A 27,987-nucleotide genomic window follows, 5' to 3' on the forward strand; every position below is an offset into this window, starting at 1 on the left:
TCAGATGATGAAGTCTTACGAATTCATTCATAGTAATTCCTTGAGAGATTTACTTTTCCTCAAGTCATGATTATTAATTAAGTCGTACGTACAAATATTGATTTATTTTTTTGTTTAATATGTCTTGTAAACATCATTCCAATCTATTAAGTGTCAAGTGAATGCAAAATCCTCTAAAACATTCACCATTAAAGTTGTGTTTGTTAAATAGTCTTCAAAATATGGGAAGTTATATATAACTTAATAAAGTCTAATTGGATTAGCTCCATAATCAAACTAAGACTAATCGCAAATGAAATATTCGTTCTTTAAAATGCTAAATGGGTAAACTTAAACAAACACAAATGAACAAAAACAACCATCATCAACTACCCATAGCTTCGTTCATATACCATAGCATAACAAAATGTAAAACCGAACAAACTTATGATGGATAAAAAAAGAATTTTACAAACTTAGTTTAATTAATGGTTTTACATGTTATTGTCATTCACTAATGTAAATAAACGAACGAGACCATTATCGATGTTAAAATGAAAATAAACAAACRAACTTAAACACACACAAATGACACAAAAAAACAACTACATTACTCATCGCTTTGTTCATATAAATAACATTACAAAATATAAAACAAAGTAAACTTAGAATGGCTAAAAAAGGAATTCTAAAAACTTAGTTTACATAATGATTGATGTCATAAAAATTTAACTTATCAACCAAAACGATAACCCAAGTGATGTATAACGGTGATTATCACACCCATCTCACATGATTACACAAAAAATTTAACTTATCAACCAAAACGATAACCCAAGTGATGTATAACGGTGATTATCACACCCATCTCACATGATTATCACACCTATATCACATGATTACACCAAAAATTTAACTTAACAACCAAAACGATAACCCAAGTGATGTATAACGGTGATTATCACACCCATATCACATGATNATATACACACACATATATTATATAATATTCAAGTATGTAAATAAAAATACACATATATTGATTGTAATTTCATTTACATAAATGAGTTTATAGATATTTTGATTATATATATTGAATACATACATACATATGTATGTGTGTGTGTTCAATTATTGTTGTGTAAATAACAAATAGGGTCATATGAGATAAACGAATCAAAAAAACAAATATTAGGTGTAAGCAATGGAAATGAATAGTCTAATTAATTTAATGTTTTGATAATAATTACATCAATAAAAAAAACAAAGTTTGTGTTTTTTCTAAAAATTAGTATTGCGATGCCTAAAAATGTATCTTATTGTTGGTGTTTTTTTCTTACAAAATTACAAATTAAGAAACTATAAGAAAACATAAAAAAAATAAAAAATTAAGTGAATCCATAACAAAAGGAAAAATAACCAAAATTCTCACAAAATTCTAAAACCTCAATGGAGACTTCTCTTTAATCCATGTTCCAATGTCTTAGACTTCTCTTTAATCCATACTCCAGTGTCTTATTACATATATTGATAAACTTGTGTATACTCTTCTGCCATAGATGATAGATGAAAAAGAAGAGGAGAGAACGTACCTATAGTTTATAACTCGTACATGGATATGAAGAACACATTAATGAAAAAAACCTAAAGATTGAGGGATTTAGAGAAAAAACCAAGGATTGAATGATTTAAATGTTAGAGTTGAAACATACCAAGAGAAGGGAAGGGTTTTTGAGTTAAATGTGAACATTAATTTGCAAAATTATTAAGAAAAAAAAAATCAAAATGTGGAAAAAAGAGGAAAATATGATCTCTACGTCGAGAAGGTGCCACGTCAGCATATTATGATTATGCTTTATATATATATATATATATATATATATATATATATATTAGGGCCTGTTTACTTGTGGCTTAATGAGCTTACCGGATAAACGGGCTTATTCGCACAGCCATTTGAGGCTGTTTACTTGGAGCTTATTCGCCCAGACARGGGCTTATTCGCACAGACCATTCTAGGCACTTGTCCACRTTAAGCCAACAAAAAAGACATACCTACCCTTGTAAAACTCACGGTCTCTTTTCTCGACAGGTTGCTCCTCCTCCAAAACCCTAATAGGCGATTGTGGTCTGATATTGCTTCCGATTTTGCTGCTCTTATCCAATCTTCTCATCTCCTAAGGTAACTTTTCTCCTATGTTGCTGATATTGCTTCCGATTATGTTCGATTTTGATGCTATTATGTTCGATTCGATCGATTTTGCTGCTCGATTTTGATGCTATTATGTTCGATTCGCTCGGTTTGTATGCTCTGTTCGATTATGGTTTGTATGCTCTGTTTACTTACGGTTTCCTTTTTTCCTTTTCTTTGTATGCTTCGATTTTGTATTTCGATTCTGCTCTGTTCGATTCTTGCTGCTCGATTATTTTTAGGTCTTAGGTCTTATCACATTTGTTCCATACCTGTTCGATTTTTTGCTGTTCGATTCTTGCTGCTCGATTCGGTCTTAGGTCTTAACAAATATTTGGATTTATGAATTTATGTTTTGTTATTTAAATATTTTATTTTTCAGAAATATCATTTGCCTTAAAAAAATGAACAACAATATACTAAACAGCTCATAGTTAATACTCAGGGGTAAATTGGTCATTTCTGTTATTCAGACTGTTGATTCAGATAGAAAAGTAAACAGCAACCTAAATTTATCCAGACAGCCAAATTTATCCAGACAGACAAATTTATCCATACAGGACTTAATAGAAAATTTGGTAAACAGCCCCTTAGATGTTGATCGGTTCGGTTCAATTTTGGTTGGTTCTAGACTACCATCCGAAAACCGACTGATTCAATTTGAATATTGAATCAAGATCCGTCATGGTAGAAAATTGTTTTTCAACCTACTGGATTAAGTTTGTCTTTATTTTATTTTAATATTTGATTGTTTCATTCATACTAACTATTTAAAAGAGGTCTTTTGTACCTATAATCCACAGTTATTTTAAGTGTTTGAAATTAAACTGATTAATGTGAAATTTAAATTTTAATAAATAATATTTAACTATAACTTTGGTATTTAAAAAAGGGCACAATACGTGAAATAACCACTTACTTTTACAAATTTTCTTATTATAACATTCTACTTTATGTTTTTATTATTAGAACAATGTACCTTCAAAATATTTTTTATTAGAGAATCGCATTTTCAAAATTTTACCCATTATAACATTGAGTAACCTTTTAAATTAAATTTACTTATTATACCAGGTTTTTTTGCCACATCATCGTCCACGTAGACTGTCTACATGTATGATAATACTGACATGACATTTTTTATTATAACATTGTACTTTCAAAATTACTTTATTATAACATCACTAATTTCTATTACAACATTGTACTTTTAATTTTAATATTTTTGTCATTTAAACATTGTAAATTTAATTTGATATGCTTACTAAAAATTATAATAAATATTATTTGAGATTATAATATCGTTTTTTTTTTTAATTTTGTTTTTTGACTTATTATAGAAAGCAAAAGACACCCAAATCGATAACTTTTTTTAGCGTTAACATATCTGCAATAATATATCAAACAATATATGAAATTTAATATTTTTACCGTTACTCTCTCTTATAACTCTGCAAACAAATCAAAATAGCTAAACATACAAGCATCACCAATACAATTTAATATCATAACTTTTAGTAAATATATTTGATTAAATTTACAATGTTTGAATGAAAACAATATTAAAATTAAAAGTATAATGTTGTAATAGAAATTGGTGATGTTATAATAAAGTAATTTTGATGGCACAATGTTATAATAAAAAATATCATGTCATCACTATCGTACACGTGGACAGCCTACGTGGACGATGAGGCGACAAAGAAACCTGGTTTAATGAGTAAATTTAATTTAAAATGTTACCCAATGCCCTATTAAAAAACATTTTGAAAGTACATTGCTGTAATAAGAAAAACTGAAGGTATAATGCTATAATAAAAAAAATCTGTAAAAGTAAGTTGCTATTTCATGCATTTCAGACTTTATAAAAAAACTCAAAGTAGATTTTATAAAATAAAAATAAATTTTGTACTGTTAACGATACATAATAGAACTGTTACAAAGTATATACAAATTATAATTCAAATATCGACCCTTAATCGAGCCTAACCAGTTGTAAAGGCGAAAAGCCATGACTAGGCCTAAACACTGGTCTTAAGTATTAAGGCTACATATATTGGGTGGGCCCATCTGAAAGATTTTTAACAACCCAACCCAACCAGTCAGATTTGAAAATTTCAATCTGTTAAAAAACAATGCGAGTTTGGTTGGTTGAGTTGTAACATAACCTCACTACAATAGCATACTTAAACAACCACCGTTAACTAGTACAAATTAATAGACTTTTTGATACATGAGGAATACAAAAAATCAGACCAACACTAAAAATAAAGTTGAAGGTTCATGAAAATAAGAAAGTAAATTTGCAGTTCGAATAATGATATGTTTATGCATAAAGTTTTGGTCTAATGTATAATATACATATATCAATCAAAAAGTGAACAGTTATATTAAATTTAATAAATAGAAGGTATTAGATTTTTCAGGTTGAGTTGAGTTTAAATGACTTTAATAGATTCCAACTCAATAGATACAGTTTGAAGATTTTACAACTCGATTAAGTATCAATTGACTTGCGTTAGTCGGGTTTTTGTGCACCTCTGCTACGTATATTTGGTTTCTTTGTCAAAATATTGGGATTGAAATGGGTCAATCAGACTTGATCGTTTTTTTTTTAATCAAACATGATTTACCTCTTAGCGATTCAGGAGAACCTATTAAGAGGCAAACGAATAGCAGGTTAGTATACAGGTCGGAAAAGTATTTGAATGGGATAGAAATTGTCATTTTCAAAACTTAAGGGGGTTGTATGGGCCATATATGAATCTTGAGGGGGGTGGGGGTTGTCTTCAGTTAACGTGATTCTATGTCGATTAGATTTCATGTTCCGTCAGGATCGGTAAAGCAAACCTACAAATCGGATAACCCAATTTTATCTGACAAAAGTCGGTCAATCAAGTTAGGTTTTGGGCGTTTACACAATTCTTTGTTGATTGGCCTTCTGTTTCTTCAAGAACCCACAATACATACGTACATTGAGCGAGCAGAGCAACACAGACAACTAGCAAAGTTTGAAAAGCAAGATCAATGGGTGTGCCGGCGTTTTACAGGTGGTTGGCTGACCGGTACCCTAAATCAATATCGGACGCCGTGGAGGAAGAAGCTGTCGAGGGAAACGAGGTTGAATTGCTAAGGCCGAACCCTAACAACATCGAGTTTGATAACTTGTACCTGGACATGAATGGGATTATCCACCCCTGTTTTCACCCCGAAGGAAAGGTATATACTTTGTTTTCTTAAATTATTTTGCCCACTTCCGAAAAGAGTAGCTATATCGAGCTCAACCAGTACCTTCCAAATGCAAAATTTGATGGATTTTGTTAAATCTGACTCTACTATTTGCATTTAGTCACAACCAATCCAGTTTGACTTTTCTTTTCGTTTTTCTTTTTGTTTTTTGTTTCTAAGCTCATCTTCTTAACGAGGATGATTGAATGCAATTGTGCTCCATTTGACAGACTGTGTGGAATGTAGTTTGTTTGGTTTTTCAGCTTTTAAGGTTTATACTAGCTTTTGGGGATGACATGATGACTTCTGGTAAAAAAGACGTCATACTTTCTTCTCCAGTTGCAAAAAGATTTTGGTTGCTTCTGTTTTATATAGTCTTATAATAAAAATCTCAAGTAAATAAATGCATAGTACTGAATTTTTTACATCAAGGTGAATAAAATACAGGAGTCATCAAGTTGTTCATATTATGGTACTTTCAGAGCAAGGAATATTTGATGGAAGAGGGACTTCATATACTAACTATAATGTAGATACCAGAGACCAGTGTTTAAGTAGAATACATTAATTGGCAGGATAGGGATCAATAAGATCATGTGCTCCTTTTAAAAGGCTCTAGTTACTTATTTCGGTACATCTATTTGGGATTAACTTTTGGGAAGTGTCAAGGTTTCTTCTCTTTGCATCTTCTGTTTCCTACATGGTTGATGCATATTGTTGGATCACGGCCCATTTGATTCAGCTCTATTATAGTATAGGGACTTGGATGTAGGAACGGCATTATTTTAGATCCATGCTTTAGCAAGAATTGCTTAAGCGATGAGATATTAACATAATTGACTTATACAATAACAAGCCTTTTATCCAAACTAGTTGCATAGGGGCTACCTTTACTTATATGGATATGTTCCCTTTTATGGTCTGTAATGCAAAGAATAAATGGTATGCACTATCAAGCCTAATTTGTGGATCACTTTACCGAAATACAAATGTAGAAAGTCTTTGCACATTTGAGATGTTTGCCATGTTACATGGCTATTTAATTGTCGAACTATTTTTCTTGTGTAAAGTACTCCACTTATCACATGATTTTCTTTGCTGATCGTTTGAAGGATGGACATGAAATGGTTTTGAGAATTTATTGGTCATATAAGGAAAATACAGAATGTTGTACTGTTTGTGAAACATGACTTCCGGAGTTTATTATTACAATTGTAACATAGATCTGCAGATATTAGAAAGGTTGCTGCTGAGTGTTAGCTAGTACTTGTATCCTTTCACTTCCGTGTGCGCTTTTGGAACTTGCAATGAACTTTTGGCCATATGCTAGTGAAGGGTGGGGATGGAGTTAAGCCCACTGCCATTATTATTTTACATAATATATGACATGCATGTAACAGTGAGACACAGACTGAAACTACAAGAAACAATGATACAAGGGTCGTTGATAAACATAAGTTCAACCATAAAAAATGCCACAATATAGCTTACTTCTACTCATGAAAACACCACTTTTGTCAATGGAAAGTAAAAAATGCATAAAAAGAAGAGAAACTACCTACTTCGCTCTCGGCTACAGTTGGGGTTAGGATCATGCTTAGTCTCTGTTTTCCTTTCATTGTTGAGCTAAGATTTACAGTTCCCCCATGATGGCTGTGGGACTGGTGCAGTGTAGGCCTTCTGCCTTCCAAAGGGTGGCATATACCTCTTTTAGGATCTTATTGTTATGTTCATTTGTGTCCGGTGTCTCATATAACTCGCTTAAAATTTTGATTGGGTAGTTGGCTCTGTATAACACCATTCCTTTTGTTTCTTTAGGGATCATTATTATTGTCACCAAAATTTTCCTTACTAAATGATTTAACATTGAATTAGTGTAATTATCTTCAGAGCATTACTCAAAAGATCCTAGGATTCTGCTGTTGCCTAGGTAGTTTACTCTGTACCCAAATTCTTTATTATTTATAATCTTCTTCTACATCACCAAAGTCCTCTCAAAGTTAGGGCCCCTTTGATGCATGGTACTTCACCCAAATTTTTATGTTTTCTACCTAACTTTCACCTAAGACACTCTTTTAGCATATGGGAGTAGCATTATCTGATTTTCTGCTAAAAGATAGGAGTGAGATACTTCATGGTGACTCATTGGTTAGCAGGCTGGACACGCCCTCTTAATATAACATCTTTTCCTAAAGAACAAATTCCAAACTAGACATGTGGCCTGTCCGACATTTAAATTTGGATATATTTCCTCAAAATGGCTGTAAGAGAAGATACGGAACTCCTGAACCGATGCTTTGCGGAAAACAACACTAAAGACTACAAAAGAATCATGCTAGACAAATGGGCCCTGAAAATTTTCGGTGTGACATAATTTCTCCCATCTTTAAGGTTGCTAGACAAAACTCTTGAAGCAGTGAGCTATATACAGTCAATGGCTTATTTTTAAAGGAATGCAAAGTAAAGTTTACTATTTTGGAACATAGTTGTTGTGTATTACAGAAGTTCCTGGTGAGTCTAGAAATTCTCAAGTAGAAGTGAAGTTCTGTTAAAAATTTAACAGGAGTGGCATGTCTCCTCTTAAGCCAAGGTTTTCTATCCTCACTGCTCTTCAACAGTCAGGTTTTCTATAATGTAAGCTAGAAAGGGCAAGTTTTGGTCCCTAGATGTGATGTATATGTTGAAATTGGTCCACGAGTGTGATGTGGGTTAAAAAGAGAGGAATCTGTAAAAATTCTGTTTGGGAGTTGCATGTCTTTATAGCTATTTAGCGAATGATTTACAAGAATTTTAACAAGGTCATGCTAGATATGCCACATAAGGTGTAATGTCTTTCAGTCTTTCTACTCGGTAATTTGCTATTGTGTTACCATTTCTTTTGTGTTTTTTGTGAGAATAGAAATCATTACGTTAAACACTTAGTAGTATAGAACTGCAATGTTGAAGCTTCAAGTGCTAGACCTCCCATTTGTTTCCCTGAGAACGCCAATGCATACCTCTAATTAGTATCTGGAAATTACTGATGACACTTGCACTTCTGGTAATGCAGCCTGGTCCGGCTACATATGACGAAGTATTTAAGTCAATATTTGACTACATTGATCATCTCTTCTCATTGGTGCGGCCTAGAAAAATTCTGTACATGGCAATAGGTAAGTAAAGCTATTAAGTTGCAATATTCTAATCTGTCTTCCAAGTTGAACTAGATATCATCTGCATGCACTTCCAATTTTTGCAGACGGTGTGGCTCCCAGAGCCAAAATGAATCAACAGAGGTCTCGCCGTTTTAGGGCTGCTAAAGATGCCGCTGAAGCAGTGAGCTTTTTTTTTCTTTCTGTTTTTATTCTAGTGGTTGAGCTAATAACTACATTAAGTAATTAACTTAGTTTTGCTTCTTTTTTTCCATTTAGGAAGCTGAAGAGGAGAGGTTGAGAAATGAGTTTGAAGCTCAGGGAGCTGCACTTGCTCCTAAAGAGAAGCTTGAAACATCTGATTCAAATGTCATCACTCCTGGCACTCAGTTTATGTCTGTGCTTTCTGTAGCTCTTCAGTATTTTATACAATGTAGATTGAATCACAATCCTGGTTGGCAGTATACAAAGGTTTATTGAGGATCTTTCACCTTGCAGTTTCTTTTGGAGAATATTATTCCTGTTGGAGTATCCTGTTAAATTTCTTTTCAATATACTTTTCCATTTCTTGTTAGTTTTGTTCTCCCTTAATTTATTTTTGTGGCTGCATTGGGTATTTATTTGAAGGTGATTCTTTCCGACTCGAATGTTCCTGGTGAGGGAGAGCACAAAGTAATGTCGTTTATTCGATTACAGCGTAACCTTCCTGGTTTCAATCCTAACACTCGACACTGCCTCTATGGATTGGTGAGTTGACGAATCCGTTTTACTATCTTGTCCATCTCCTTCATCTGTCATTTTTAGTGTTTCTATCGTAAAGAAGTGCAGTTTATCCCATCTTCCAGCTCGTAACCAAATTATGTGGCTTATTTTGGTAGGATGCAGATCTTATTATGCTGGCTCTAGCCACTCATGAGGTTCACTTCTCAATATTGAGGGAGGTTAGTAAATAATGTAATGTGGATGCTGAAGCTGTCATTTATGATTATTGTTTTATTTCCATGGGGAGTTATTCTAACCTTCTTAGTTGTACAGGTGATCACACTGCCTGGGCAGCAGGAGAAATGTTTTCAATGTGGAAAAGTAGGTCATCTAGCTGCTGAGTGTCATGGTTCTGCTGTGAATGGGAAGGCTTTAAAGGATATCCCAATTCACAAAAAGAAATATCAGGTCAAATTCTGATAGCTTTCTTGTTGACACCTTTACTTTTAAGATGCCAGTTCCATCTGTTTTGCAATTATTGCCTCATCATGTCTTTCGATTTTCTGTCGGCAGTTCCTCAACATCTGGGTGTTGCGAGAATATTTGCAATATGATTTGGAGATTCCGAGTCCTCCTTTTGAGGTCAACCTGGAAAGACTGGTGGATGATTTTGTTTTTCTCTGCTTTTTTGTGGGCAATGACTTTCTTCCACATATGCCAACACTAGAGATTCGAGAGGTATGTGCAGCTGGCAGGGAAGTGATTTGTGATGATATACTGATTATATTCTTTCTATTATGTAAGATGGTTTGATATGAGTGTAAGTTTATAGAGAAATTGAAAATTATAATTGAAAGTGAGTGTGATGATTTAGTTGTACCTTTAGCACTTGCCATTACTTGACCAAAATGCTCGTCATTCATATACAAAATCAAAACCAGGTCATACTTTCTTTCAAGGTGGTGAGTTGTTTTTGTAAAATATGCCTTCCTCTCTGCAACTAACAGGACTGCTTGAAGGTTTTGAGAAAACATGCTCGTTGGTCATTGCCCTTACTACACATAGCCGGTTGTAAATTTATTTTGGTGAATTGGCTATTAGAAACATAACATTATTAAACTTTCCGTACTTAAATTAAAGTTATTGGTAATCTTGTCGTACATTCCTACGGGCTAGTGAATTTACCTTGCTAAAAACTATCTGGCTCCTATCTTAGCTTAATTACCTCTTTTTTTAAAGTATATAATATTTATATACGGCAAATAGAACAAATAAACTCACAAACCCTCCTCATTTTCCTCCATTGCTAAAGGAAGTCTTACTGTCCAGCTGCACTGTTTCTGTGTCATTCTATGTATTGCTAATAGATATGTACTTGTTTCTCTTTTGCTAATCTAGGGTGCCATAAATCTGCTGATGCAAATCTATAGAAGAGAGTTTGCTGCGATGGGTGGTTATCTTACTGACTCGGGAGAGGTAATTGTGCCTTCTTTTGGCAACTTGTTGAAATTATGTTCCTTTGAGTTTGCCATGTTCATTTTTTTTAAAAATCTCGATTATATCCTGTTTATGATGTTGTACCACTATCTTAGGGGGTGTTTGGTTAGAGGTATTAAGCAGTAATCAATGGGAATGAAAATAAAAGGAACTGTTTGGTATTATATAATATAATGGGCTCATTCCTCCAGAAGCCCAAATATTCATTCCAGATTAAACTGGGGGAATGAAAATTCATTCCCATTTTCATTTTCATTGCCAGTTTCATTCCCCAGCATGAACCAAACAGCCCCTTAGTGTTCTTTGTTCTTGTTTTCTTTGACTGGCTGCTGTAAACGAATAGAATTTTTAGTGATCTAGACGGTTCTGTTAGAGTGTTATCTTGTTATATCTTAATTTTTTTAATGTTACAGGTAGTTTAAGTGTCTTGTTTGTACTTGAACTTGCTAATCATAATTGTGTCGGTGGTTGACATAGAACGTGATAGGAAAAGGCATGGGTGGGAATTGGGATGATAAGACCAACATCTTTGAAAGGGAAATACAAACTACCCTTGCAGCTCTCAAAGGATTGGTCATTAGGGCTGAGTTCACACACAAAACAACGATATAATTGTTTTATATTATAATGATGAGAAATTGGATCAGTTTATGTAATAGCATAAAATAATAATAGAAATCTAGACCTAATAGAATCGGAAGGAAGATCTTAGGTAGCTCCTAGCAAGGAAAAAAAGGTAAAATGTAAAGTAACAGAGTGAGATACGTTCTTAATGTTACTAATCACCTTTGATCTTCTTCTTAAATCAATTATAATATAAACAAATGAGCAGGTGTGACCGTTGGCATACTCTTGTATGCTATACAGCAAGCTAATAAAAAAGGTGGTACACGCCCTGCCAAAAAACTTCTGAACATGATAGGAGATACATATCAACACGAGAATGTCTCTTTAAACAGTAGGAAATTAGCCATTGAAGCTCCTGAAGTTCAGGCGTATACAAATAGGAAAATTTTCTTCTCCCCCTCGCAAGTACAAATAATTACATCTGGTGCTTACAGAAGATCAAGGACTGGGTTATTATTTTCCCACAGAGTAGCATATGTTTTGTATGATATGCAATATAACATACACTGAAACCCACAACAACTGGCTATCTTCTCATTGTGATGGAGTTTTGCTTTCTTTCTCTCCATAGACAATGTCATTTTGCTCGGAGGAAGTCTTTTGATGATCTTTTCAACAATATTTTCTTGAATATGAAAATGAGTTCAATTTCCAAAAGTTGGTCTTCATCTGGAGGTACTCTAGAGTGTAGACGATGGAAAAAAAGAGAGAAAAAAATGGTGTAGAACCTGAGAAAAAAAAGGAGTAGGAATATGGACATTGGAAATGGGTTGAACTTGATGTACATTAGTTTCTTACTGATAAAAAAATTAGGATAGTTTTCTTGTTCCCCAAGTTCAGTTAAGAGTTTCTATTGCCTATGTGAAGAGTTGGGTTATCTATAATTCCTTTATTACAGAAGAATATTATTAATGGGGATATTGAAGCATTGCGAGTGATCCGTTGTTTTTGTCCAGTTAACAGTTCCAATTGCACACAGCCTCTTGCGACTCGCTGAAGAATTAGCTGGCTTGTGAAGTTGCCTGCTTTTCTTATTGTTTTTCCTGAAATGTTTGCCAGGTATGGACCCTTCCCATAGTAGGTATGATGGAAAACTCAATAGCCTACCATAGCTCGCTTCACTTTTGTTTGGTCAAGGGTGTTTGAAGGATATTATTGCTTCATATGTGCTAGGTGGGTTGATCTGTTCTGGGGCATGGGATTAGGCAGAAATAAAGGTCTTAGTATTTAAACTTAAAAAGTGGCATCGACCTTGCCTAACACAGTTATCTCATTTTCTAGTAGAGGCGATCATTAGACATCTCCACTCTTAAAGATGTGTGAAGTCTGCACAAATGAAATTTTGTGTGTACACAGTATCCTTTTCAAACACCTACTTCTCATGGAAATGGACAGCTTAATCAAGCTTTCAAAATCTTCTGCTACTACCGAGTTCATCAATTATGTGGTTTAACCAGCTTCTAACTATGGCAAGGACATGGTGATCAAGGATTCACAATAATTGTATATCACCATATCTGCACAAATAAGTAGAAGAATAGTGTGAAACAAGTCTCGAGGGTGATGCTTGTCAATTTTGGATGTTATTTTGGCTAGGCTCATGGGATGGAAGCAGTAGATGTGTTAACAAAATTGGCTGCTAGAAGCCGCTGCGTTAGGTGACTTTGATTTACCATTTCTTTTACATTTAGTAACAATTATACAGCAGAGTTGTGGCTCAGAAGTATAGTGAAGTTATATTTGCAAGTTTATTGTGTACGAGTTCATGAGAACAAGCACATGCTCTAGCATATGTAATGATCTGTAATTGTCATCTCTGCTTGCGATTTATGCTTCTTGAATAATAATTTTTGCTAGCTGGCTTGATTGTAAATGGCTGTAACGATATTCTAGAATCCACATGTTCTAGCATATGTAATGATCTGTAATTGTCATCTCTGCTTGCGATTTATGCTTCTTGGATAATAATTTTTGCTAGCTGGCTTGATTGTAAATGGCTGTAACCATATTCTAGAATCCTTCACTTTGCATGTATACCAACACCTGAATTTCAGGTCTTGCTGGACAGAGTTGAGCATTTTATTCAGGCAGTTGCAGTTCATGAAGACCAAATATTTCAAAAGCGGGCCCGCATACAGAAGGTGAATTGAAAATCTGAACCCGCACCCCTGCACGCGCACACACTCTTATGATGTATTATTTATATTTCTTATACGGGGTATAGTTGATGGTAAAGTTTATGCTGGTTATTTTAATTTAGTCATACGAGTACAATGAAGAGATGAGACGTAAAGCAAGACAAGAGGTTGATGAGGAGCCTCCGGCTCCAGTGGTGGACAAGGTACAATAACTTCTCCACATCTTTTTTCTTTTTTATAAAAATTTCTCTGAAATTGTGATTCTTGTAAATTTGCTTAATGTTCTGTTATGTCTTAAACCATATTCACAAGATGCTTATATGCCTCTAGGAAGACAAACTGTGAAGAAATATAAACATCACAGCTGAGCAGTGTCTTAGTGTTAGAGGGTGTAATTCTGTATAATTGTAAGAAATACTGCCTTATTTAATTTTAGTTAACATAAAAACATGTACATGGGCATGTAGAAGTTAAAAGAAAAACATGAGAAGCAAGTGGGCAAGTTGCTTCACTATAACACAAGAGAAAGGCAGAAGCTGAAAAGCAATTAAAATAGGACATCTGAATAAAGCGTTAGGTGACATCTGTTGCTTTTATGTTTTCTTTTTATCAGAAAACCTTTGTCTGCTAGATTTCTATTCAAGATAAATTCTCATAACTTGTATGAGGTTTTTCAGTCGTAATATGTATATATTCTAGCCATTTATAGTTGAGCTAGGAAAAAACTGTTGGCTTCCCTTTGATTTTTCATATCAAATCAACTTCTATGCTGCGATTCGGCCCAATCAAATTATCTAGTTCGCTAGAATGAAACTCAAAGGAATTGAATCTATTATTAACAACTTCTTTCCAACTTATCTAGTTATGAATTGGGTATAGAACCAATAGGTGACGCTTGGTTAGCGCTTCATATTCTCCCGGAGTTCGCTCCCTGATTATTCGGATGCTTATTTTAATTTACATTTTCTGAATTCTTTATTCAAACGCTTTTTGACAAGCCTTTGCTGCAATACGCTTCCATTTTTAATAAAATTCCTTACCCAGCCCACCTGGAAATCTTGGTTCAGGCTCTTCGCTTATACAAATAACCTCTGGGTTTTTTCAGATTTGGCGAACCGGAACTGAGAAAACCGTCTTTGCTCAATGGAATAAAAAACACTCGCATTTTTGGGGCACAACCAGAATTTTTATTTTACATTTTCCCTTTCACTCGTAGTAAGGGGAAGAAAAAAATTACCCTATTATTTCTATGTACCACATTCCTAACCATAGTATGTAAGCAAATTTTCAATTCAAAAAAATTTGTTGGAACAGCTAAAACTTTTGAGAAATTGCAGCCTTCCAAATAGGAACTGTGGGTCTTGCAGTCAAGCTCCCTTCTGCCTTTGCTGTTTCCATTATTATATAACTAGTTGTCTACCCGCGTAATGCGGCGGAAACGATGAATGCAAATGATTTTGAAGCATGGTAGTTTTGTAAGTAGACTTTAAAACATTAGGATGATAGGATTTGCAATTAGTCTATGCAACTTAATACTTCTTCCAATAAATAAAAGCTATGGTTCCAATTACAACATCAATAAAAAATGTATGATAGTACAAATCGAATAAAACAAACTATAATCTAATTACAACATCAATCCAATATAATCTAATTATGTTAAAAGAGGCAATAGATTGGAGAGCATAAAAACTATAAATTTTCATTAATCATAAGTTGTTTAAATAAGAACATTTACATAGAAAGAATGATAAGCATAGAAGAAGATTTACCCACAACCCAACTCACAACAAAACCATATTTGACTCTATAACAATCCATAACACAAGAGGATGTTCAACCTACATCCACGGCCACATTTTGGATTCTATAGTGAAGAACATCTTCATCATAGACCAAACTTTACATGGAAGACACGATCGGTCTAAAAAAACTGGATGCGTCTGCACTTGAAGAGAAATACAAACATTAGATCTCGCAGTTGCAGAAGAAGGAAGCAAGATTTGAAGGCTATTTACTTTCTTAAATAGTAAACAAACGATACAAATTCTTATATACAAAGTGATGGCTGTAACAGTAAATAAATCATACAAATTCTTATATACAAAGTGATGGTTGTAACAGTAAATAAATCATACAAATTCTTATATACAAATATAATAGTCATAGTGAGATTGATGGGATATTTGATGTAACAGGGTACGTCTATTCCTGGACCTCAATACTACTTCAATTTTCAGATGGTTTATCAAAGATAACCAAAAGTTAATGCACCAAACAAATGACAGAAAGACCAAATTTATCAATGTCGGTTGGTAGCCATAATAAACAAATAACATACTTTCATACCCCAATGTTTAAGTTGCTTTGATGCTCTCCTACAGCCAATGGTATTATTCTTTTTGCTGCAACAAATACACAAGATATTACAAGTAAGGTCACACAAGATATTACAAGTAAGGTCACGGGCCACCCTTTACGAAAGTTAAGGTACAACGTTTATGGTATAATTTTATAAAGTCTGTTTTACCACATCTTGTATATTGAAAATAATTCTTGTCACTAAGAACGTCTTGTCTTGTCAAGGGCATTGAAAAAATCAAACTGCAAGAAAGACAAAAAATATTGTCAAGAACGGTTTAGATACTATGCCATCAAAATTCAAATAAACAATCAAAACTCTTTAAAAAACATGCATGTTGCCTGTTTAGACTTCCAAGTAAAATTGGACWACATTAGATGGAGCCTTTAGAACGTGCCTAGTATCCCGTAAATGACTGTTCAACATCATGCTTCCTTTCTTGGTCTGTCTTGAACTCAATAAGAAAATGAAATATATAAAATAAGCGATAAGCATCAAGAAATATGGACAAACTACAAAGTTAGAAAGATGGAATTGAAGAAAAATACAAACATGGAAAGACAACTAAATCCATTGTATCAGGACATGGGATTGGCCAAAGTTTAATATATGAACAAAAGTGTGCAAAATGTGTATCTCTACAAAATGCAATTCCAAACAATGTGATGTGAATCCAAAGATAGTTGCACTTTTACCTAGCACATTGTATCATTGCATAACAATGTGATCGTTTGCATAACAATGTGATCTTTTTATAAAAGTTGTGCCTCTAAAATTGCCAATTTACTTGATAAAGAAATGTTTTAAGTAATTCGATTAATATTTATTTCAAAAATATACATCGGCTGACTTCGAGAATTAACAATGCAACATTTGATCTTGAAAACACCAATATCCCTTACTCCCTTAATAGCAGTAAAGGGCCGTTTACCAAACACTTACTCGGTAAGTGCTTACTGATAAAATTTTAACACTATTATTTACTTACCGGGTAAAATTTTAATCCACCAAAACGACATCGTATGCAACAATTTACCCGGTAAGCGCTTACTGTGGTAAGAGTCATCGCCCTCAATTTTCAGGTAAGACTCTTGGTTCTCTTCTCGCTCTTACCGGGTAAGATTCTTGGTCTTTACCATATTTAGGCGGTGAGATAATGTTACTTGATAAGCACTTACCCGGGTAATTTGGTAAACGGCCCCTAAGAAAGGATGAATGAAGGTATACATACGTACATATATACATTATACATAAATATATAAACATGAATTTGAAATTGAATTTTGCAGTGGATTATGTACCATCTAAAAGAGTAATATGTATTGATGAAAATCAATAACTTGTCAAACAAAAAGAAACGTAATTTCATCAATAACTTGTCAAATAAAAAGAAATCTAATTTCATCAATAACTTGTCAAACAAAAAGAAATATAATTTCATCAACAGCTTGTCAAAAAAATAGAAATCTAATACTATTAACTTACAGAGAGAAAGGGGAAGATAGGAAAACCTTTGAAGTCTCTTCACAGGCACTATTGAGCTTCTTGTTTCCATTAGGTGTAGATGTCCATACATTATACTTGTTGCACCAGGAGAAGCCATTGCCAGAAGGATTGTTTATGCTTATTCATAGGCATAGTTTTCCCATTTGAAAGGTTATCAATATCTTGAATACACCAACCGTGTTCAAAGTTCAAAAGATAAGATCTAATAACTCATGCAGTAAGTAAAAGTAAAATAAAAACTGATACAACAGACCGTTGGTGCCTTCAAACTGCTTTCTTTCCAAAAGTTACAAAAGAACACCCTTATGGAAACATAACATATCAAAAGATGCATCAGTTCATATATTTACAGTATGTATCTACAAGTTCCAGCATAGAACAGAACCCATAAGCAGAAAGAATACAAGCAACAATACATACATTATCAACAACTCAAGCTAACAAAAGTAAAGGCCACCATTATCAGAAAGAAAGGGACAATTGGTACAAGATCAGTTAGTTGAGAACAGATTCCAGAACATGTACTATAACTTAGAGGAAAGGATTTCATTGCTTTAAAAAACACCCCCTCTTAAAATATACCAAAAACATCATGAAAATTATAAATGAAAACCATTGGGGACAACTGTCAGGATAAAAATAAATAATCATAGTTGGAGATTTAGGGGCCGTTTACCAAACATTTACCCAGTAAGCACTTACCTACCGGTAAGTTTAACACTATCAGTTACTTACCGGATAAAATTTTCGTCCACCAAAACTGTATCGTATGCAACAATTTACCCCGTAAGCGCTTACCGGGTAAGACTTTTGGTCATTGTCTAACTCTTACCGGGTAAGATTTTTGATCCTTAAGATATTCATCCAATAAGGTAAAATAACTTTGTGTTCACTTACCTGAGTAAGCGAACACCAAGAAGCAAAAATAACTTGTGAAACTCTATGCTGCGTGAAATGAAAACGGAAAATGAAGATATAAATGAAGACCAAAAAAATCAGAACATACATCAAGAAGCAAATATAGAGGCCAAACAAATTAGAATACATATCAAGAATGATATGTCCAAGTGTAAGTGAAAAAAGAGACCTTCGGCAACATCATATCCAAGATGATAAGATGAAGATTGTCATCCTCCAACCGTCTCCCTAACAACAACATCACCCTAAACTCTAACTTTGCAAGCAATTGAAAGAAACATGTGGCTTCACACCCAATATGTCCTATATGAAAAATGGAAACTTTAACAGTCAGACCTTAGAATTAGCCCAACCTTCTCCATGGTTAAGATTCCCTATGAGTTGATAAGTAGCCAATTGCAGACCCTAACTGAAACAAAAAACATGTAAAATTGCAACTTTGTCTTGATATTGGAACATCAAATAAAAGAATGTTGAATAATTGTTTCAAAAAGGTATTGAAACCCAAATTAAGCCAATGAAAAATTAACCTTGTTGCCGTGGGTGGGTGGTGGGGTAGTAGCCGTTAGAGCAAACAAGTATGAAACATTTTGGGGTAGGTTTATATTTAAAATAAAGAGGAATATGAAAATAGCAACCAATCGAGAGGCTTGTTCTCTCCAGCTGAAGCTTACAGTTTTGTTACTCCATTCTACAGGCCTCACTCTCTGTTATTCTTTATTTTATACTCTTTTCCCTAACATATTACCTTACTCCACGACCCACTTGTCAATTTACAACTCCCTCCCTCTCTTCTCAGTTTACATTAGTCTCCACGTCCGCCCTTTTCCTTCACCTACTATAAGTAATTCTTATCTGGGACCTATCACAGTAATGTACTTTTTGTTACTCATGTCATGGAATTAAGCTTATTGCTTTTATAGAAGGGAGAACACATACAAAGTTGCCTTAAGGAACCTTAATGAACGAGGGACGCCCTTCAGAATTTTGACTAATCTTTCTTTATTGTTTGAGGAACTATGTTGCTTTTTTAAACGAAGTTATGAATTACAATGGTGGTTCTGTTGGCTTAAGAACTAATCTTGTTGTATGGAATAATGGGTGCACATTGTGTGTCTGATGTCTTTTATTGCTTGTGATTTAGTCAAGTACCTGAGAAACAGAGCTTCTAATGAAAGATGAAGCTTTTATTCTACCGTGTAGATGGTGCAACTCTGAAGTGAAATACTAAAACTGAATGAAATTAAGAATCTCAAAGTAAAAAGCAAACCAATTTTAAACTCTACTTGGAATGAAACCAAAATTGAACTAAATGAAATCTTACAAGGTGATGAAATGTTACTTATTTATATTGATATGACTCAGTCCTATAGAACCATCCACAATAAAATAAAATAAAAACCAATTTGATATGGAGATTCAAAACCAAATTCAAACGAAACTAAATAAAATCTTACCTGGAGATGAAAAGTTACTTCTTCAGATTGATATGGAGATTCAAATCAAATTCAAACCAAAATGCAATAGAATAAATTGGATGTTACCGTATAGTGATGTTGGCATCAATATGTTACCCATCTCTCCTCCATGCTCAAAAGGGGACAATGTTCCTGCATCATTGTTAGAATGAAGAACTTGGTTTTTACATTTCTTGGGACTTCAACCAACAGAACAAAAAGATTACACCATTGAATCAAGCAAAAGATGAAAATGAAAAATCATAAAAGCGAAGATGAAAGATGAAGTCTATAAAGTGAATTTCAGTCTAATATTGAAAAGGAAAAACTCCAACATCTGGTTGCTACATGGGTACAGTTTAAAATTGTTGGAAAATTGTTAAATGCTAAACCTCTCTTTGAGGACTTTTAATAAACACATGATGAGCAACACAATAGCAAAAGAATATAAAAAACATGGAAGGAAAAAGAACAGGATAGTACCAGAGATGAATTAAAGTAAAAAAAAACATACAAAACATCGAACTCTAACACACACAAGTGAAATGAATTGAAGTAAAAAAATATACAACACATCGGCCCCTAATAAACATAAGTGAAATCAAACTGTAAACCACAAGAAAACTCAAAGAACAACAAACCCACCCTAAACCACAAAAGAAATTACCTCGATTCGGATAGTGATGGATCGACATTGGAATAAGGAGCGAATCGGAAGATGAACGATATCAATAAGAACCCTAAACACATTTGTAATCATATTTGAATTCACCGGGAGCTTGAATCGTCATTTTGAGGATCAAATCGTCGCTTTGGAAAGGAAACCATCAACACGTGCGTGTAGGGAAGATAAATAGATATAGCATTGATAAGTTGTATATTATGCATAAACTTGTTGTAATTAAGAGGTTTTAAAAAATTGTGCTTTAAAAAGTGGTACTATATGCAATAATGGTTGTTTTTAAGACTTTATGCAGTAAAAGGCAGTACCAAATGCATTAAATTTTATTTTTAAGACTTTTGTTAAATCTCATTTATAAGATAGTATAGATTTCAAGACCATTATGAAACTGCACAACAGGTTAAGCAAACTCCTAAGGTGCTTCTAAATGGATGGGTCTAACAAGGATAATGTCACAATTGTATAAAAAGAAATTCAAAAGTTTCCCCCAATTGAGCTCAAGGTCTTCCAAAAGTGGAACAGGTGTTTCGCAAAATCTCGCTGGACTTCTGGAAATCTCTTTCAAATCCTCAAACTATATAAATATATTAGCTCAAAGAATTAGAATTTAGAAATAGAAATAGAAATAGAAATTCCCAAGGTACTCTCTTTAATTAAGAATTACGCCACTCCCTTTGGCAGCATCCACTAATTCGGAAAGATGCTTCTTTTTTGCATTTATTAAGATCCTAGATCGTTGCCCCTGAGAAATTAATCAATTCCCTTCTTTGTTTGTCTAATTTGAGGAGAAGGTCCCATTGAGTTCTTAACATCTGGAAATAAATTGCGTCCAATAGGAGTTTCAATAGAAAAACATTGGAAGGAAACAATTTCTTCATTCTTCCACGATACATGTCTGATTTGATATTTATTCTTTAAATGACTAATGCATGAGGGACAAACTTGGTGGATTCAGTTAATGACTTGAACCACTTCTGTAGAATGATGAACTTACCTTTTCTTCATCCAGTATCAATTTCTAAGCATCCTGGTCCGTCATATAATTCAGAATGCAATGTTTTATTTTTTCTTAGAAAGCAATATTTGAATCAAGGAGTAATATAGTTTAATTTGACATGTGCCATACCTATAAAGTATTTTTGGGCCCAAAATAAGGTAAAAGGGTCACAGTTATCACTCACAATTACAAGTATCTGACCTTTTTGCGAAATGTGCTTTAATTGCCGACTGGAGGGTGTACGTAAGGTCTTTTCTTTGTTCAGCAGCATCTTATTCTGCACAATTTTTTGGTTACTTGGTGCTTACTAGTCTAGTTGGATATCAGTTAATACACTGATGCTATGCATTCTAACCGTTTTTTTCCAGGTCAAATTGGGGGAACCTGGGTACAAGGAAAGGTATTATCGCGAGAAGTTAAATGTGTCAGATCCAAAGGAGGTTGAAGAGGTTAAGAGGGAAATGGTGAGTTCCATTTGGTCTCTCCATAAGTCCATTTGAGATGAGGGTTCACAGCTTATAGATGTTGCTGCCATAGTGGCATATGATACAAGATCCAATCGGCTGTTCCCAATTTTTTTATTTGACACGAGAATTTGGGAAGCAATTATAGAAAGTATGAGTTGGATGGAATCCATGGTTTTTTTTTGTTTTGGCACCAGGGGAGGGGGAGGTGGTGAGGTACATAAAATATAAAGGGAAACAAAATAAAGTATTGTACTTGATACACGCCAACCCAAAGAAAAAGTATGCGTTTTCTTATAATTCCGAAAAGAATAATAAATGTACCAATTACCAAGCTGTGCTTGTAGCTTATATCATTTTGTAAACGATAAGTTCCCTTTAATTGTGTACACATTATTGTTCTCCTTATCATAAGTTGCCTATGCAGGTATTGCATTATGTGGAAGGATTATGCTGGGTTTGCCGATATTACTATCAGGGCGTCTGTTCTTGGCTGTGGTACGTAGAACTTGTTTACAAGAAAGCTTTGTATATATTTGATCATAGGGGTTCATATAAACTATGCTTTTATGTGCTTTAAGCCCAGATCGTAGTGATTGGAGTGCATTCTTTAGTGCGTTGACATTACTTTTTGTTATTTATTCTTCTACTTTTTAGTTTGATATGATAATTAGGTAGGTTAATTCGATGATTTTGCTATTATGTTTATAGTATTTGAAGTTTGAAAGTTTTTTATAGAGTTTCTCTAGATATATATCATTTTAGTAGTAGCAATTGTTCCAAATATTTATACCGAGTCATCTTAAACTAAATATTTTATTATGTTGTCAATGCTAATATTTTTAATTCTAGTTTTTGATGTCATGTTTTAAAATGGGTTTGATCATGATGGACCCAGCTGCTTCAATGAAAATGTATGTTGTATATATACTAATGTTTGACAATTGAATGTCATTTATGATATAGAAGAAAACATAGAAATGCTGACAACAAAGAAGATACATGCAGCTTGTAAACTCTAGTTTAAATGTTAATATTCTATTTCTAATGTTAGGTGTTAACTTAAGCGTTGTCGGTTCATCTGTTTTTCCTATTTTAATTTGCAAGACATGGATATAATCATCTGTTAGATAACATGAGATTTCTTCTAAATATTCAAGCGAAGAAAAATACAGCCGCTAATTAACATTACAGATTAGTAGCATCCCTTCTTTCTTACTTTAGAGTTCTAACTTGAATGATTTCCAGCCTACATCCTATGTGGTAATATAGTTTTAGATCATCTTCTTTGTCAATTGACAAACAGGAAAAAGAGCATGGTTGTTTAAGATGAGCAAGTTAGCAACTCAAAAGGGCTTTGCACCTTCTGCCTATAGCTTTGAAATAATTAACCTATGCAGCAACCCAATTTTCATATTCTTGCAGCATCAATGCTTTGCTATGTTAATTATCTGACCTTTGTTTCAGGTATTATCCATATCATTATGCCCCATTTGCCTCTGACCTTAAAGATTTAGCTGATTTGGAAATTACTTTTTTCCTGGGAGAGCCATTTAAACCCTTTGATCAACTTATGGGAACCCTGCCAGCTGCAAGGTATTTTACAAGCATATGTTTTTGGCTTACATTAATCATCTTTTGTCTATCTGACTTACTAGTCTGTGCTCTTACCAAACTAGTTTATGTTATATGTTATTTGCTGATGGTATTGAGTTCTTAATGCTACAGTTCAAGTGCTCTACCTGACAATTACAGAAAACTGATGAATGATCCATCATCACCTATAATCGAGTTCTACCCTCTTGGTAATTTCAATCACTATTAACTTTTAGTCTTCATATCTTAGGTCCTCTATTTAATTGTTTTAAAGGTGTTTCTTTTCTCCACCTTTTTCATATGATCACATTTCTCTTTTTTTCTACTTCTTTGCTCCTCTCACAGTTGAGAATGAGGAGCTGTACTGATTCTTGAAAATATATACATAAAGAATCATTCTTTGTACCATGATAAGTGCAATAAGTATCACTTTGGGGACGTCTGATCTTAGATATGACCTCTCCTTACAAAAAAATTAGATACCCATTTGATCCCATATACATGCCAATGTAGAATGAGAAAAGAAAATTAACCATAAAAGTGACATTGGGCTTTATATGTATATATGTAGATTTTGACATCGACATGAACGGAAAGCGTTTTTCATGGCAGGTAATATTTTGTTTGTCAAACAAACATTGTTCCATTAGAAGAGGTATGCTTTTAATTTAACTGTTTTACCCACTCTGTGACCTCTGTTCTTTTTTTTACCATGAAAACAGGGAGTAGCCAAATTGCCATTCATTGACGAGAAGAAGCTACTCACTGAAACGAGAAAGCTCGAGGACACTTTAACAGTTCGGTATTTTGCTTTCGGTATTTTGCTATATTTCGTCCTTGCATTTGTTATATCTTGTGCATTTCCAAAGTGTATTTGCTGAACTGGAGAACCTTCTAGACATGTACATATTAGGGGATCAAGTTGATGATAAAGCAACACTAAGGGGCTGTTTGGTTGGTTTTTCATTAAGTTCTGTATGGATAAAGTTTTCGGTGTGGATTAATTTGTCTGTATAGATTGAGAAGGTTTTTGTTTGGAAGGGTTTTCTCATAGATGGAATGTTTTTTAATTGAGAATAGCAGGTTTGGAAAAACTTGGCTTTTTGCATAAAGCTCCTTCCTAGAAGCTTACTGAATAAGTCACTACCGAACAGTCATGTATAGCTAACCGAATAAGCTGTGAGTCATATTAAGTTCATTAAGCTGCTAACAAACAGACCCTAAGTTTGTCAAAACTGCATATTAGCGTCTTTGATGGTTTTATTTTATTTTAATCCTATTGGACTAGTTTTCATTGTGTCTTGTTGGCTTGCCAATTGTCGATCCTATTGGACTACCTCCAGAATATTTTGTATCCTAGAGGGTTATTAGCCACTTGAGGCCAATTTGCAGCTCCAAGTGCTCTGCAAAGCAAAAAACTTTTGTTCTCTTTCAAATGCTGGTATTAAGTAAGGATTTTCTTTTTTCAGTTTGAAGAGCAAGCTCGGAATCGTGTTTTGTGTGATTTGTTATACGTATCTCCACGTAATAGATTGGCTCCACAAATTTTCGCGTACTACAACTTTTTCAATCAAATGCACCCTAGTCAACGATCGGCCTGGCCAGTTGACGTGAATGCTAGGTTGGTTATTTCTGTTTCTACATTGTAGTTGTTCTTTTTTACGGATTTGATTTTTCAGCTTTCACCTTGAATTTATGCAGTGATGGAATGAACGGATATTTGTGGTTGAGTGAGAGAAATGGTTGCAGATTGGTTCTTCCTTCCCCTATCAGTGGCTTGGGGGATCTTATGGAAAACCGTGTCTTGTAAGTTCTTTTATTTATTTAAATTGTTACTAGAAAATCTCTTTTTACCTTGATTTAACCAATTTTTTTTTTTGCAGAAACGCTACTTATTTAAATCCACTTCCCCATAGACACATTCCAGAACCTCCGAAAGGCGTAGCCATGCCAAAGAAGGTGTGTGGTGTCAATAGATTTGATGAAAATATGATGATTGTCGAACGTTGTGCTTGTGTTGATAAAACGTTGTACATTGACTTCTAAATGTAAGTGGGATCATTATGAACATTGATTAACCCTTTATACATCATTGCTGCAGATTCTGAAACCTTTTGACGTCAAACCGTTGCCTGTGTTATGGCATGAAGACAATAGTGGTCGCCGCTCACAAGGCAGAGATAGTAGGTAGACGTGCCTGTCTCTCTCTCTCTCACAAACACACACATTGGCCCACAGCTATTGCCACACACGAAAACTCAAGGTTATACTAGAAATGAATGCCCAAGATTAAGGCCATGTTTGGCGACCATAAGCTAGCTTATTGAAAAAGCCCCGTTTGGTTAGTCAATAAGTCCTGGGGTCTTTTTCCACTTTTTCCAATTGTGCCCTTGTATTTTTTGTGATTAATTTTTCAACATGTTTTTTTAGGTCATTTTACATTGTCATCTAGCTCATCAGCTAAAATCTAGCTTATGAGTTAGTTTGAAACATAGCCTAACATTGCATGTTTGCTAATGTACCAATTGATTGGTTATGTAGTCCTAATCATGATCGAACTAGCACGACATTTACGTTCGACTGGGAAAAACATCAGTCGTAACCATAGTTTATGGCATGCTTTATGCACTTAATAAGCTTCTTTCTTGGCCCAAGTCTTGTGAACAAGAATTTATGTATTGTTGTTGCAAAATGCAAACAATCACATAAAAAACCCATGATCTTTTTGTTTTCTAATTTATCACATTGCTCTTATTCAGGCCACAAGTACCGGGGGCAATACATGGAAATGTGTTGGGAGAAGCCGCTCATCGTCTCCTGAAAAACTCACTAAATATCAGATCCAGTGGTTCGTCTTCAGGGTTCTTTGAGCAACCCCAGTACCAAAATGGTCCAGGCAACAACCTGCAACATAGGCCAAGACCAGCTGGACCTTCGGGCCACGGAAGGTATTCTAATGAAGATCCAAACTTTTATCACGGATATCCCAATCCTCGAAGTGTAATGCCTAGACCCAGATTTGGGGTCTCCCCTCCTAATCACATGCAAGCCAATAGACCGAATTCAAACACATATCAAGACCAGTATCAAGACCTCAGAAATGGCATGTCTGCTTTAACCATGGAAAGTGGGACCAGAAACAGACAATTTCCAGTTAGGATGCCACAACTCCAGAACCTGAATAACCATAACCATGGTCCCCTTCCATCTCCACCATCTACATGGATCAATAGACTCCCCATGGGAGCGGATATAGGTCCATGGTCTTACCAAAAACAAGTAAAGAATATTTATACAATCAAGACTAGGGTTTCACAGAATTCTGATCCTGGAGTCTAGGGACCGTTTACCAACACAAACTGGGTATGCGTTGACCGGGTGAAAGTCACCACCCTCACTTAATGGGTAAGATTCTCAGTCAGCAAAATGGTCCAGTAAGATTGTTGGTAAACACCATCATCTTTGACCTGGTAAGCGTCTCTTACCCGGTAAGAGGCAGTAAGTGTTCAGTAAAAAGCCTCTTAAAAGTGATGGTGATTTGTATCTTGGTGTAACCATGTGCTTGATGTAAAAGTATTCAAGAAAGTACCGTTCTCGCTACAGTGGCTTCGTGACAGTGCGAGCTTCAGTAGGTTAGAAACCTTTGAGGCTTGTTTTGTTGTATATTTCTTCGTGTATATGACATGATTAGTGACATTTATTGGAAGGATAGAAAGAAGTGGTTCACTTGGTTCAGCAGCATACCCCCTTAAGTATTCACATGGGGTTGCTGATACAACACTGTAACAACTTGTTTTTATTACCTCATGAAATTTCTTTAGCTTAATTCACTGTTTACAACTGGATTTGTGTAGCTTTTTTCTTAGTAGTTGATCAATGTATCTTAGTCTTCATCTCTTATAACAAACCATATTCACATGTGAATATGGTCTTGAGGGTGTGTTTGGTGTGTAGGACATGGTGATATAAAAACTTCCTTTTATATGTTTGGTGTGATATTAGACTATGATAGTAGGATTGGACCTGAGTGGTGCATAGAGATGCACAGGGTCCGGGCTGTCTGAGGCCTGACAGGAGCCTTCCAAGCCAGTTTTCAGTGAGTGAAAAAAAGGCCCGGTCTTTAAACACGGGCCAGGCTTTGGGCCGATTGGGCTCTTCTTCAGGCTTTTCCAGCGTGGTTTTTTTGACCCGGGATTAGGATCCGCCTTGCCCCCAAAATTTTGGCATGATTGGTAGATGAGGCCTGGCATGAAGCAGGCTTTGGGCTCACCATTCCCGGTCTTTTTGGGCTTGGGCTATATTTGGGCCAGAATTTAGGCTTCGGCTTTTTTGTCTATCTCTATTCTCTAGGGGTACATAAAAGCATTTTTTTTCCCACCAAAATAGGTGGGATGGTAAGAATTAAATAGATGGGACAGGATGTGTACATTACTAAACTACTGACTATCAAATTAAACCCTAAAACCTTTTCAGGATTTTTTCACTCATTTATCAAACTTTTGCTTGTCTAGT

At 34.6% G+C, this 27,987-nt stretch overlaps 1 protein-coding gene across 2 annotated transcripts; it reads left to right on the forward strand.

Annotated features, from left to right (window-relative positions):
- The first annotated feature begins 5,039 nt into the window (after window positions 1–5,039).
- LOC112501543 (5'-3' exoribonuclease 4) lies at window positions 5,040–27,304 on the forward strand. Of its 2 annotated transcripts, none has more exons than XM_025105200.1 (22): window positions 5,040–5,389; window positions 8,448–8,550; window positions 8,637–8,713; window positions 8,809–9,000; window positions 9,157–9,276; window positions 9,408–9,470; window positions 9,565–9,699; window positions 9,805–9,969; window positions 10,630–10,707; window positions 13,410–13,496; window positions 13,616–13,696; window positions 21,784–21,879; window positions 22,307–22,377; window positions 23,347–23,475; window positions 23,608–23,684; window positions 24,047–24,087; window positions 24,198–24,272; window positions 24,945–25,096; window positions 25,177–25,281; window positions 25,359–25,434; window positions 25,577–25,662; window positions 26,235–27,304. In XM_025105200.1, the coding sequence occupies exons 1-22, from the start codon at window positions 5,198–5,200 to the stop codon at window positions 26,812–26,814; spliced, it is 2,781 nt and encodes a 926-aa protein (XP_024960968.1). In that variant the 5' UTR covers window positions 5,040–5,197; the 3' UTR covers window positions 26,815–27,304. The 2 variants fall into 2 exon arrangements, with proteins under 2 accessions (XP_024960968.1, XP_024960977.1); XM_025105209.1 differs by having other exon boundaries at window positions 9,226–9,276.
- The last annotated feature ends 683 nt before the right edge of the window (window positions 27,305–27,987 follow it).

The sequence above is a fragment of the Cynara cardunculus genome (genome assembly GCF_001531365.2).
Source record: "Cynara cardunculus var. scolymus isolate 2C chromosome LG 1, CcrdV1, whole genome shotgun sequence".
NCBI lineage: Eukaryota > Viridiplantae > Streptophyta > Magnoliopsida > Asterales > Asteraceae > Cynara > Cynara cardunculus.